General features: G+C 45.1%; 1 protein-coding gene across 1 annotated transcript in view; it reads left to right on the plus strand.

Moving 5' to 3' along the window:
• Positions 1 to 14,831, plus strand: part of LOC126227854 (zinc finger protein 628) — an 830,164-nt gene that overhangs the window by 394,402 nt on the left and 420,931 nt on the right. The window contains exon 9 of the mRNA XM_049942260.1: positions 5,041 to 5,255. Coding sequence (XP_049798217.1) covers positions 5,041 to 5,255 — 215 coding nt within the window. The remainder of the gene's footprint in view (positions 1 to 5,040; positions 5,256 to 14,831) is intronic.

A 14,831-nucleotide genomic window follows, 5' to 3' on the forward strand; every position in this document is an offset into this window, starting at 1 on the left:
AAGATAATGCTCGATGTCACATGGACAGGAGTGTGACTGAGTGGTTCGAGGAACACAGTGGAGAGTTCCAAATGATGTGCTATCCCCCAACTTGCCAGATCTGAACCCTATTGAACACATCTGAGATGTCATTGAACATGGCATCAGGTAGAAAGGCCCTCCTCGCCGGATTTTACGGGAATTAGGTGACGTGTGTGCAGATTTGGTGCTAACTTCCTCCAGAGACCTGCCAAGGCCTCAGTCCTTCCATGTCATGATGTGACGCTGCTGTTGTCTGTGCCAGAGGTGGACATACAGGTTATTACGTAGATGCTCATAATGTTGTGGCTGGTCAGTGTATACGAACTGCTCAAGGACATACTACTTCCCTCTCTACCAAATGGCTGATGCTGTCTGTGTAAGTAAGTGTAGCAAAATTATCTTCTGCTGTTTACTGTTTGTGCATTGGACAGTGTGTGACAATTTTGTTTTTAAATTTTAATGGCAATATTTCATGTATTCTATTTTCTTGACGATTTTTTCATGTGGATATGTACAATTACAATTTGCGTATCTCTTCTGTTGTAAATATGTATTATGCATTTTGTTTTAGAACGTACTCAACGTCTTGGAGATCTCCTGACTATGGACAGGAAAAGCAAATCGATCTCTCGATCTGTATGTCTGTCTACCTATCTATCTATATATCTAGCTTCTAACGTGCACAGCCCGCATCTCGTGGTCGTGCGGTAGCGTTCTCGCTTCCTACGCCCGGGTTCCCGGGTTCGATTCCCGGCGGGGTCAGGGATTTTCTCTGCCTCGTGATGGCTGGGTGTTGTGTGCTGTCCTTAGGTTAGTTAGGTTTAAGTAGTTCTAAGTTCTAGGGGACTTATAACCACAGCAGTTGAGTCCCATAGTGCTCAGAGCCATTTGAACCATTTGAATCTAACGTGCACAGTGTAAAACATATTATACGTTTACTCTACATGTCAATGCGCCTTTCTTCAGAGTTAGGTGTAAATTAGCAATCTCATAGGATAGAAATGTTTTCTAGGATTACATCTTCAGTGAAAACATTTTATTTTACTGTTTTAGTCCAACGTTTTTTGGAACAAGTCCAGCCCTACCATGATAATATTGATTCACGAGATATTCAAGTGTAGACGTTATGTATTCATCAACAGAAATTGGAAAAATCGTGACAAGTAATTTAGGAATATTTTTATTAATAGTACATATCTTCAGTAAAAATAATTCATTTTTCTGTTTTAGTCCAACATATTTTGGAACTTCATATACGATATCGCCATGATAATATTGATTCATAGGATACTCGAATGTGTAAATTATATACGTATCAATATAAATAGCAAAAATTGTGACGAGTAATTTAGCTATCTTTTTATTAGTAATACGCCATATTCAGTTACATTATTTTATTTTCCAACGCGTTTTGGAACAACAACTGCAACTTTAAAATTACAATACTGATTCATAAGACAGTGAAATACATAAATTATGTATTTGTCGAAAGAATTAACAAAAATTGTGACGAGTAGTTTTAGTCAGACACTGTGCTAGTAAGCATGACAAATCATGTGCAAGAATGTAAAAATTTTTTAACGGTCACTGATTTGAATAAATTTATTGAAACTCACCTGTTATGTAAACAGTAATATTACGAGCTCTGATTCTTTAATACACTCTAGATTCACAAATTTTAATGTAATACAGCCGTAAAAGTGTTACATTATTTGAATGTGAAAGTTTTTCATCGATGCAGGAGACAAATATTTCGTGGGCAAATGAACAACTATCATCAAAAAAATGTTCAAATGTGTGCGAATTCCTAAGGGACCAAACTGCTAAGGTCATCGGTCCCTAGACTTACACACTACGTAAACTGACTTATGCTAACAAGGGAACCTCCCCATCGCACCCCCCTCAGATTTAGTTATAAATTGGCACAGTGGATAGGCCTTGAAAAACTGAACACAGATCTATCGAGAAATCAGGAAGAAGTTGTGTGGAACTGTGAAAAAAATAAGCAAAATATACAAACTGAGTAGTCCATGTGCACGATAAGCAACATCAAGGATAGTGCGAGCTCAGGAGTGCCGTGGTCCCGTGGGTAGCGTGAGAAACTGCGGAATGAAAGGTTCTTGGTTCAAGTCTTCCCTCGAGTGAAAAGTTTACTTTTTTTATTTTAGCAAAGTTATGATCTGTCCGTTCGTTCATTGACGTCTCTGTTCACTGTAATAAGTTTAGTGTCTGTGTTTTGCGACCGCACCGCAAAACCGTGCGATTAGTAGACGGAAGGACGTGCCTCTCCAATGGGAACCGAAAACATCTGATCGCAAGGTCATAGGTCAACCGATTCAAAAATGGTTCAAATGGCTCTGAGCACTATGGGACTCAACTGCTGTGGTCATAAGTCCCCTAGAACTTAGAACTACTTAAACCTAACTAACCTAAGGACAGCACACAACACCCAGCCATCACGAGGCAGAGAAAATCCCTGACCCCGCCGGGAATCGAACCCGGGAACCCGGGCGTGGGAAGCGAGAACGCTACCGCACGACCACGAGATGCGGGCGTCAACCGATTCCTCCACAGGAAAACATGTCTGATGTATTCTATACGAGACTGGTGACGGCATGTGCGTCACATGACAGGAATATGTTGTCGACCCACCTAACTTGTACACTTGGCGAATGGGTAAAAAGATTCTTCTACCTTGCACGATTTAGGTTTTCTTGTGGATGTGATAATCACTCCCAAACAAGTGATGAAAACATAAAGAGTTTGTCACATAAACTGCAACAAATGAATGCAACAGTTTCACAGTCGCACAGTTTTCCCTGTGCTCTGTCAAAACATGTTTTTAACGTTTTCAAATATTTCCGTGTGTAGACCGTCAAATCCTGCATATGTCCAAGGAAATTCGAACATGTCCTGGAATTTTGGAGAGCGAAGTTGATTATATGTGAGTGCGTGAACTTTGATAATTGTCTGAAAATAAAAAATAAAATTTTTAAGTCGAGGGAAGACTCGAACCAAGGACCTCTCGTTTCGCAGCTGCTCACGCTAACCACGGGACCACAGCGCTCCTGTGCCCCAATTATCCTTGATGTTACCTATGTTACGCATGGACTACTCAGTTTGTATATTTTGCTTATTTTTTCATAGTTCCACCTAACTTCTTCCTGTTTTCTCGGTTGATCAGTGTTCAGTTTTTCAAGGCCTATCCACTGTGCCAACTTATAACTAAATCTGAGGGGGGGTGCGATGGAGAGGTTCCCTTGTAACACACACATGCATGCCCGAGGGAGGACTCGAACCTCCGGCGGGAGGGAACTACACTCCTGGCCATTAAAATTGCTGCACCTAGAAGAAATGCAGATGATAAATGGGTATTCATTGGACAAATATATTATACTAGATCTGATATGTGATTACATTTTCACGCAATTTGGGTGCATAGGTCCTGAGAAATCAGTACCCAGAACAACCACCTCTGGCCATAATAACGGCCTTCATACGCCTGGGCATTGAGTCAAACAGAGCTTGGATGGCGTGTACAGGTACAGCTGTCCAGACGTTTTCAATTGGTGAAAGATCTGTAGAATTTGCTGGCCAGGGCAGCAGTCGAACATTTTCTGTGTCCAGAAAGGCCCGTACAGGACCTGCAACATGCGGTCGTGCATTATCCTGCTGCAATGTAGGGTTTCGCAGGGATCGAATAAAGGGTAGAGCCACGGGTCGTAACACATCTGAAATGTAACGTCCACTGTTCAAAGTGCCGCCAATGTGAACAAGAGGTGACCGAGACGTGTAACCAACGGCACCTCATACCCTCACGCCGAGTGATACGCTAGAATGGCGATGACGAATACACGCTTCTAATGTGCGTTCACCGCTATGTCGCCAAACACGGATGCGACCATCATAATGCTGTAGACAGAACCTGGATTCATCCGAAAAAATGACGTTTTGCCATTCGTGCACCCAGATTCGTCGTTGAGTACACCATCGCAGCCGCTCCTGTCTGTGATGCAACGTCAAGGGTAACCGCAGCCATAGTCTCCGAGCTGATAGTCCATGCTGCTGCAAACGTCGTCGAACTGTTCGTGCAGATGGTTGTTGTCTTGCAAACGTCCCTATCTGTTGACTCAGGGATCGAGACGTGGCTGCACGATCCGTTACAGCCATGCTGATAAGATGCCTGTCATCTCGACTGCTAGTGATACGAGGCCATTGGGATCCAGCACGGCGTTCCGTATTACCCTCCTGAACCCACCGATTCCATATTGTGCTAGCAGTCATTGGATCTCGACCAACGTGAGCAGCAATATCGCGATACGATAAACCGCAATCGGGATAGGCTACAATCCGACCTTTATCAAAGTCGGAAACGTGATGGTACGCATTTCTGCTCCTTACACGAGGCATCACAACAACGTTTCACCTGGCAATGCCGGTGAACTGCTGTTTCTGTATGAGAAATGGGTTGGAAACTTTCCTCATGTCAGCACGTTGTAGGTGTCGCTACCGGCGCCACCCTTGTGTAAATGGTCTGAAAAGCTAATCATTTGCATGTCACAGCATCTTCTACCTGTCGGTTACATTTCACCTCTGTAGCACGTCATCTTCGTGGTGTAGCAATTTTAATGGCCAGTAGTGTATCATTCACGTCAGCTTAATTGTGTTTTCTCTGAGTCGCTTTTTCGCGGGAAACTAGCGACTATGTCGTAAATTTGCTACTGATTCATTAACTGAGGAGGCTTATATAACCCTCAATTGTAGTCCGTGAGAATGGAGTGATAGTTCCGAAACGCACTGGACTAAAACAGAAAATATTTTCGCTGAAGACGGCATATCACTAATAAAAATACTCCTAACCGGTAAGTTATCTCACGGACAGCCGATGAGGAAATGCCTGTTAATAACGTATGAATCCATTGTTTGACAATGTCGCCCAAGGGGAGGACGTCGTCTCAGGTAGCAGGTGGTATTACCCCTGAAAGCCTAGCATGCAGGTGCCTGTGTGGGTGTGTGCAGGCGCACGGCCGGGAGCTGTTCTTCTGCTCGGCGTGCTCGCTGGAGTTCGGCAGCAGCGCGGAGGCGCTGGCGCACCGCCGCTCCACGCGGCACCGCCACACGGCCATCCAGCACCTGGCGGGCCCCCGCCGCTGCCACTACTGCCCGCTCACAGTGGACGGGCTGCCCAGCCTCCAGCAGCACATCCGCGCCGTCCACCCCAACCTCATGAGCGCGTGAGTACTCTGCACTCTGGTCTCTACACGTGAGTGGGGTCTTAAGCACAGAAGCGAGGGGCGTAACACTTTTTTTACTGTAAGCAGGTTGGTTTCATTCAGGATTCCAGTATACCGTAATACTCCCCACTCCTATGGCTACAAAATCCTATTTTTCAACATGACCTCCGTTCAATGAGACACTCTGATCGACGTGAGAGCCAACGTCTTGCTGAATCAATAACCACCCCGTCATCCACTTTCTGCTTCCAGCTGAGTGCATCCTTCATTGGGTCAAAGATTCAGAAGTCGGAATGTTCGAGATCCGGGCTGTAGGGTTGGTGAGGAAGAACAGTCCGATGAAGTTTTTTGAGCACCTCTCTGGTGCCGGCCTGTGTGGCCGAGCGGTTCTAGGCGCTACAGTCTGGAACCGCGCGACCGCTACGGTCGCAGGTTCGAATCCTGCCTCGGGCATGGATGTGTGTGATGTCCTTAGGTTAGTTAGGGTTACGTAGTTCTAAGTTCTAGGGGACTGATGACCTCAGAAGTAAGGTCCCATAGTGCTCAGATCCATTTGAACCATTTGAACCTGGTATGTGAGGCCCTTTGTTGCCATATAGAAGGAGGAGTTCATTTGCATTTTTGTGAAGACGAAAACGTTGAAGTCGTTCCTTCAGTTTTTTTTTAAGATAGCACAGTACAGTTCAGTGTTGAAGTTGCACCATGAGGGAGACATCAAACAGAATAGCCCCTTCAGAATCCCAGACGACCGTCGCTCTGATTTCACCAGGTAAGGGTGCTGCTTTGAACTCTTCCTTCAGTGAAGAGGTGGTGTGGCGATCTTGATGGAATGTCGTTGTTCCATTGCCTGTGATGATGTTGGACAAAACATTTTCATGATCAGCCTCGTAACATGCGAGCTATTCCGGACAGATGGCCCTTCATTGCTCTTTATGGTCTACTGTTAGGAACCCAGCGGGCACACATTTTGACCCCAACTGGTGGACGAGTGCGTCAACACTACCACCACAGATTCCCAGTTGTGCAGCGAGGTGTTTGTGATCCGTGGATCACCTTGAATTACGGTGTCCGCCGGTTGCAACATCGCAGGTGTCACAGCTGCGAGAGATAGGACAGACTTAAGCGACCTTGTAGCGATGATGACAAACACGTCGCCAACTGCCAGGTCTCCGTAGACATTCTGCATGCCCCCTTGGATTTCTGCGATGCTCTGGTTTTCCGCCAAAAGAAACAGTGACAGTTCTCTGCTTGGAACGCACCTCCGTCACAGACGCCATTTTGAAGGCTACAAAAATGGTTCAAATAGCTCTGAACACTATGGGACTTAACATCTGAGGTCATCAGTCACCTAGAACTACTTACACCTAACTAACCTAAGGACACCACATACATCCATGCCCGAGCCAGGATTCGAACCTGCGACCGTAGCGGTCACGCAGTTCCGGACTGAAGCGCCTAGAACCGCTCGGCCACCACTGCTACTTATTGGAACTCCATGAAAATATAGGAGCTGAGGCGGGAATATTCCACTATGCTCGACAACTAATTTCGCTTTATTTCCACAGAAAAGAAATATGTTGCTTTACTTATGGAACGCTCCTAGCACATCCATGTTCTGCAAACTACTGAGAAGTGCATGGCGGACGGCACTTCCTATTTTACCACTTATTAAGGTTTCTTTCCTCTGCTTTCTAGTAGGAAGCACGAGAAGACTCACTGACTAAATGCCTCTGTGCGAGCTATAATCAAGCTAATGGTGTCCTCAAGACCCCTACGAGAGTGATAATGTAGGGGTTGTAGTATATTCCTAGATTCATCATTTAAAGCTGATTCTTGGAACTTTATAAGTAGACTTTCTCCACATACTTTGCATCTATTTTCAAGAGTCTGCCAGTTCAGTTTCTTCAGTGTCTCTGTGAACTCTCCCACGATCAAACAAACTTGTGACCATTCTTGCTGCACTTCTCTGTATACTTTCAGTATCCCCTGTTAGTCCTGTTTGATACGACTCCCACGCACTTGAGCAACTTTCTATAGTGGGTCGCACGAAAGCATTGTAAGCTATCTCCTTTTGCTGACTAATTACAGTTTGCTAGTAATCTACCAATGAACCGAAGTTAGCTACCTGCTTTACCCACGATTCGGTCTCGGTCCATCTCGTATCCCAAAAAAGTGTTACACCCAGGTATTCATATGAGCTGACCGATTCCAAGTGTGATTCGATGATATGGCAGTCATAGGAGATATTCTTTTTCGTTTTGTGATGATCAGTATTGTACATTTCTGAACATTTTGTTGCGACATCTGCACCACTTGTTAGCAGCAGACACAGTGGCTGCGCCAAAGACTGAGACAGCTTGGAGTTTTACAATTATTTGTTGAACTTTCTTCACAATTTCTCCTTCGTCGTTGCTGCCCATCCCTGCAGATCCCTCCGCCTGGCTGCTGCTGTCTAGATTCTCTGACAATGCGCGCAACGCGCGCCGCTGATCGTACTCGGGAGCCTCAGGCCACCAATGCTCCGCTGAAGCCAAGATACCCCGTGATTGAGATGAACTCGTCGCCGCTTGGCGCCCCAGTATGGGCACGCCCACGGAGCCGCGTCGCCGTGAGGTCAGCTGCCGCCGCCTGCTGCGCCGGTGGCTGGGAAGCCATCAGTCGCGATGTCCGCGAGGTCCCGTCATGGACGGTTGGGCCTGGTTGCCGTGATATCCGGGCGTCAGTCCCCGGTGGCGCCTGTGACGAAGACCGCGCTGCGGCCGGTCCTGCTGGAAGTTCTCGCTGTAGTTAGTCAGCCATGGTGCCGACCGAACTCGGGCCGACCTCCAGAGCTGAAGTTGACATCTGGCGGCAAACGGATGACTCCTGCGAGCTGGAACAGACTTCTGGAAACGTCACCTACGAAGATTGAACATACAGACACGGACCACGTTCGTCCTCAGATCCGAACTGCTTCCTAATGGCTTCTGTCTGTTGCTGCCTGCACTCCACTATTTATATCCGGCAGGAGGACGTTGTTTTACCCTCAGTGGTAGCTTCTGTTATTACTCCCATCTCAGCACTCTCCAGGCTTCGCTCGGCGCTCGGTCTGTGTCCATCCATGCGTCAGCCTGTTGGTAGACTGCTGCTGTCACCCAGGCTATCTGTGCGTGCTTACTTCGCAACGCCTCAGTCGCCGGCGTGCCTCTGTTTTGCCATTCTCCACTGCTTGAAGCAACGCTTACTACACGTGGCTGCAACAATTTAAAGCATGGTACCGATCTTAGTACTAGAATGAAATCTTATCAAGATCTGACTGAATATTCTGCAGCTTCTTTGAGACTAAATTTTACTATACATATCTGCATCGTCTGAAAAGAAGCTGACTTTACTATTAATATTGCCTGCAAGGTCATTAATATACACACTAAGACAAGAAAAAAGACGCACCGCGAAGGAATTATGCATATGGTACGGAAATCAGTAGAATCGATAGATATTATTTACGTGTACAGACAAAGAAATGATGACAGTTTCACAAAAATTGGATTATATGTTCAAGAGAAACAGCTTCATAAGCTGAGCAAGTCAGTAACTCATTGCTCCACCTCTGGCACTTATGCAAGCCGTTATTCGACTTGGCACTGACTGATAGAGTTTTTGGATGTTCTGCAGAGGAATATCGTACCAAATTCTGTCCAGCTGACACGTTAGATAGTCAAAACCCCAAGATGGTGTAGGGCCCTACTCATAATGTTCCAAACGTTCCCATAAGGGGGATAGATCTGGCGACCTTGCTGGCGAAGGTAGGGTTGGGCAAGCACGAAGACAAGCTTTAGAAATTCACACCATGTAGGGGTGGGCATTATATTCTGAGATGTAAGGCCAGGATTAGTCGCCATGAAGAGCGCTACGGTCGCAGGTTCGAATCCTGCCTCGGGCATGGATGTGTGTGATGTACTTGTGGTGTCACAGCCAGACACCACACGTCCTAGGTGGTAGCTTAAATCGGCCGCGGTCCTGTAGTACATGTCGGACCCGCGTGTCGCCACTGTGTGATCGCAAACCTAGCGCCACCACAAGGCAGGTCTCGAGAGACTGACTCGAACTCAGCCCCAGTTGTACGGACGACAGAGCTAGCGCCTAGACGTACGAAGCCTTTCTCTCTCATTAGCCGAGAGACAGAATAGCCTTCAGCTAAGTTAATGGCTACGAACTAGCAAGGCGCCATTAGCCTTACAGTGATTGTAATTAGAGTCTCACTTGTGTTCACCATAGAGATGTACAAGAAGAAATTAAAGATAAGTATATGAGAAACTCCGTTCTTTTCTTCATAGCATTAATTACGTATCCTGTTCCAGTACTTCACGCCCGTCTGCGTTAGTCTCGCGTGCCTTTTTAAGCCACCTCTATCTACAAGGTGTTGGCCCAGCTGCCGACACATCAGTACTTAGGTTAGTTAGGTTTAAGTAGTCTAAGTTCTAGGGAATTGATGACCTCAGAAGTTAAGTCCCATAGTGCTCAGAGCCATTTGAACCATTTTGAGCCATGAAGAGCAACGAAACGGCGTTGACTGATAGTGAGCGTAGAATGTCGTCGACGTACCGTTTTGCTGCAAGAGTGCAACGAGTGACAACGAAAGGGGTCCTGCTATGTAATGAAATGAAGCCCTAGATATCACTCCTGGTTGTCGGGCCTTATATTGGGCGACAGTCTGGTTGGTGCCCCACCTCCGTCTGGAGCGTCTCTGGACACGTATTCGCTGTTCTTTGGGGCTCAGTTCGAAGCGGTAGTCATCGCTAAAGACAATACTTGTTCTGTATATGAGATTCCGGTCCGAAGGTGGTGTGGAGACGCCCCGGAGGGTGGTGGGATACCAGACTGTGTGTCACTTTCCATATAGCCTGAAGTATTGGTCTGAGGTTCCATTCCACTTCATAGCAGGACTATAGCCTACAAGTGAACGGTGTACTTTTATGGTCGTCCGGGCTGGTTCACAACAAAATGTATGCATGATTCTGGTTCTGCAAGGGAACGTTTAAGTTTTGAGTGTAGTGCGCGAGAGATCTTACTGCCCTCTCCTTATTTCACTCCACAATGACGAGACGAAACACAACTTTTTATATAAAAATACTTTGTTCTGTAATTATTATAAATAACGCAAGTCTGTCCGCTGCAGTGCTTGGCTGGCTCAGACGTACTTCCGTGCGCTACGATGTCTCCAGGCTACCTGTGCATCAGCTCGCTGCGGTCGCTCGTCAGTACCTGTGTACACAAAGGAACCGACAGGTTTTAACATTTTTTAAATGTTAAGGATAATAAGTTGCCATCTCTTCATCTAAGAATAGATGATGAATGCAGGTAGCCGCTATCTCTGTGTAATGTCTTGTCTGTATGGACGTGTATCTGTTGCCTTTAAGATCCCCTCACCTTCACACATAAATCTATACAGTAAAGTAAGGGCCTCCCATTTCTTGGCTGATCCGTGATACGACAGGCGAAAAGTTAGACTAATGGAGGATTATTAGTATTATCTCTATTTTCATTCGCTCTCTCTCTCTTTCTCTCCTTTATCTATGTACAGTTTTAAATATAATATTTCATTACGTGAAATCAGCCAAATAGAATCTTTGGTGGAGTCCTTCGTCTTGGTAATCAGCGGCTGGCTTGCTGTAAGAGATCTTTACATTCATTATTACTGTTAAACACTGCATTCAGTCGGGAGAATCAATCGTTTGGACAATTTGTTCCTTTTACGAAAGACTGCGAATTCCAGATGTGTACGAAGCCTTTTTGGACGATTTAACACAGACTCAGTGATTGCGATTTAACACAGACTCAGTGATTGCAGGCTCTCTTCGACACAGCTGAAACTTCCCCACTAATTACAGGGCCAACGTGATCATTAAATGATTCAGGAAAAACTCATTCGTTCATTCACTCCAGAACAAAAACGTCACAAACCTTATTTATGAAGGAAATTGTGTATTAAATCCATCTCCATTACATGTCCAGATCTCCGGTGATTCCACACCTTAATTATTTCTTTTACAGTCTCTTTCTCTTCAAACAAACCGCCGGCCGCGGTGGTCTAGCGGTTCTAGGCGCTCAGTCCGGAACCGCGCGACTGCTACGGTCGCAGGTTCGAATCCTGCCTCGGGCATGGATGTGTGTGATGTCATTAGGTTAGTTAGGTTTAAGTAGTTCTAAGTTCTAGGGGACTGATGACCACAGATGTTAAGTCCCATAGTGCTCAGAGCTATTTGAACCATTTTTGAACAAACCGCTAGCGGCACAAATGTTAATTGGCTCGCTTTAGCGAGAAGAAAAGCAGAATATGTATCTCTCAGAAACACGTCAATCCCTCACCAGATACTCCAGAAGCTGTCCTCGTTACCACCCTAACAACCATGGAGAATGCATATATGCATCTCTGTTATTTCAAAGAATAAACGCACTAGAAAATACTTTGACGTCGTCGAGCTGTCGCCGCATATATTGCGAGAAAATCAGATCAGATAACTTTTCCAAAGTGAGTGAATGTGGATGGTTTGATTGAAAATGATTAATTGGTGCGTGGTAGAGGGTATTTTCTGTGGGGACATTACAAGGTCCCGTTACGCACACTCAGTGTCACATTTTCCGAGAGGGAACACGTTATACTGGACAAGCTGACATGTCCAATTTGCAAAATCCCACTAGATGGCGCTTGAAATGGCAAAGTGGGTTACGGAACTCGACACACTACTTTGGAAAGTGGCGCTTCCTACCAGGATTTTCAGAATTTTATTTCAAAGAGCTGCTGGGAAAAAAAGTTCCTTCATGGGTAAGGCACTAGCTCTTAAGCATTCGTAATATGCACAGACCATAATGGGTTTACAAAGATTGTGGAAAAGTTGACCACCTTCTCCAGCTGCACAGAAAACAGCGCTGGTGTGCACAACAGTAACGGCGACAAGCCGGCCGGCGAACATGGCCAGGAGTGATACTCGTGTATTACAAGCTAGGGCACGCCCTCCGTCAATTTGTTTTCTCGAAAACAAATGACGTTCTGGTTGCACAGCTGGTCGGGCTATAGATTTTTAGTTTTTTTGATATTTTGTCAGAATCACTCTCTTCGTCAATGGTGGCCGCAGAGACAGAATAGAATAGGATATTTTTCACTTTTGAACATGTTTAAATGCAATCGGCGTCGTCGTATAAAAGTTATATACACTTACAGTTACAACATAACAGTGATTTTACATGAATACTTACCTAATTATATTACAAGGCGACTTTTACCCGAGAACCTATTTTAGGGAAGTACGTAGTTATACAAAAGCATGACTCTTTGCAGACCTAATAGAGTAGGCCACAGTGAATCAGCAAGTCACGTTAATATTTTTGTTTCTGTATAATCTGTAAATAATTGTAATAAACTTTATCTCTGTATTGCCTTATACAGTATGGCACAGTGAATGAATATACTGCTCGGATAGGTGAATGAATATACTGCACTAGTAGCTTCATAAAATATTACAATCTATAATTTTGTATAATCACATCTCAAAACTACGACTCATCTATTGTACATTGTTCAAATTCCTTCACTGTATAGAAGGCCTTACTTTTTAACCATTTTGTTATTGCGTCTTTAAAATTGCTGAGGGGCATTGAGTGGACATTTTTAGATTGTTTCTTAAAGTATTGAGACCAAGATTGCGGACCTTTGCTAGTCTGGCATGCGGCTTGTCTGTTGTGTGTCTATGTCTAGTGCTATAACGGTGTATTGACACCCTTAGGTCAAAATTATTCAGGTTTTTTGGTGTATACTAGAAAACCACCATGCGAACATACCTTGAAGGTCCAACGTTACGACCGGCCGCCGTGTCATCTTCAGCCCCTAGGCGTCACCGGATGTAGGTATGGAGGTTCATGCGGTCAGCACACCGTTCTCCTGGCCGTTTTCAGTTCTTGTTACTGATGTCGCTACTTCTCAGTCAGGTAAATCAGGTAAACCTGGAAAAAAGCGCAGTTAATTCCCGTTTTTAAGAAAGGCTGTAAGACAGATCCACACAATTACAGATCTATATCGTTGACATCAATCTGTAGTAGAATTATGGAACATGTTTTATGCTCAAGAACTATGACGGTTTTGGAAAATGAATAGCTCTTCTATAAAAATCAACATGGATTTCGCAAACAGAGATCCTGAGAAACTCAGCTCGCTCTGTTCCTCCATGAGATCCACAGCGCAGTGGACAACGGCTCTGAGGCTGATGCCGTGTTCCTTGATTTCAGTTAGGCATTTGACACCGTCCCGCATTGCCGTGTAATGAAAAAAATACGACCTCACGGAGTATCGCAGCAGACCTGCAATTGGAATCAAGACTTTCTTGCAGGTAGAACTCAACACGTCGCTCTTAACGGATCTAAATCGACAGAGGCAAAGGTAATATCCGGAGTCTCACAGGGAAGTGTGATATGACTGTTGCTGTTCGTAATATATATATAAATGATCTACTAGAAAGCGTCGGATGCTCTTTAAGGCTATTCGCAGATGATACAGTTATGTATACTAAAGTAGCAAAGCCAGAAAATAGTAAGAATTTGCAGAACGACCTGCAGAAAATTGATGAATGGTGCAGACTCTGGCAGTTGACCCTGAGCGTAAATAAATGTAATATATTGCGCATGCACAGGAAAAGAAATCCACTACTGTACAGCTACACTGTTCACGACAAACAGCTGGAGACAGCAGACAGCGTCTGCCGTAACAATCCAGAGCGACCTTACGTGGAATGACCATATAAAACAGATAGCGGGAAAAGCAGATACAATACTCAGACTCATCGGAAGAATCTAAAGGACATGTAACTCATGCACGAAAGAAGTGGCTTATAAGGCGCTTGTTCATCCGATTCCTGAGTATTGTTCATCTATCTGGGATCCCTATCAGGTCGGAATGATAGAGGAGATAGAGAAGATCCAACGAAGAGCGGCGCATTTCGTCACGGGATCGTTTAGCTGGCAAGACAGCGTTACGCAGATGCTAAACTAACTCCACTGGTAGAAGTTGTGCATCACGGAGAGATTTACTATTGAAATTTCGGGACAGCACTTTTCAGGAGCAGTCAGACAACATATTAGTTCCCCCCACGTACATCGCGCGTATTGGCCACGAGGAGAAAATTCGAGAAATTAGTCAATACAGAGGGTTACCAACAATCATTCTTCCCACGCATTATTCGCGAGTGGAACAGGGTTGGAGGGATCAGATAGTGGTAACGAAAGTATCCTCCACCACACGCCATTAGGTATGATGTAGATGTAGCTCCAGCTCCTCAACTGGCATCGCAAGGGCTGAATGCTCCCCACTTGTGAACAGTACTCGGCAGACCCTACCAGTGACCATACCAATTGCTAACCAAGCCCGACAGAACTTAACTTAGGTGATATGACGGGAACCCGTGTTACCACTGAGGGAAGGCCGTTCGCACTTTGGTGTATAGTGGACAACTACAAACATATAAACTAGTTACTGTAATAATATACGATTCCTTGAAGTAGTGTCGGCATGATTCTCCTGGTGTGAGCCCCGCAATGTATATGATG

The sequence above is a fragment of the Schistocerca nitens genome, chromosome 1 (genome assembly GCF_023898315.1).
Source record: "Schistocerca nitens isolate TAMUIC-IGC-003100 chromosome 1, iqSchNite1.1, whole genome shotgun sequence".
Taxonomy (NCBI): Eukaryota; Metazoa; Arthropoda; class Insecta; order Orthoptera; family Acrididae; genus Schistocerca; species Schistocerca nitens.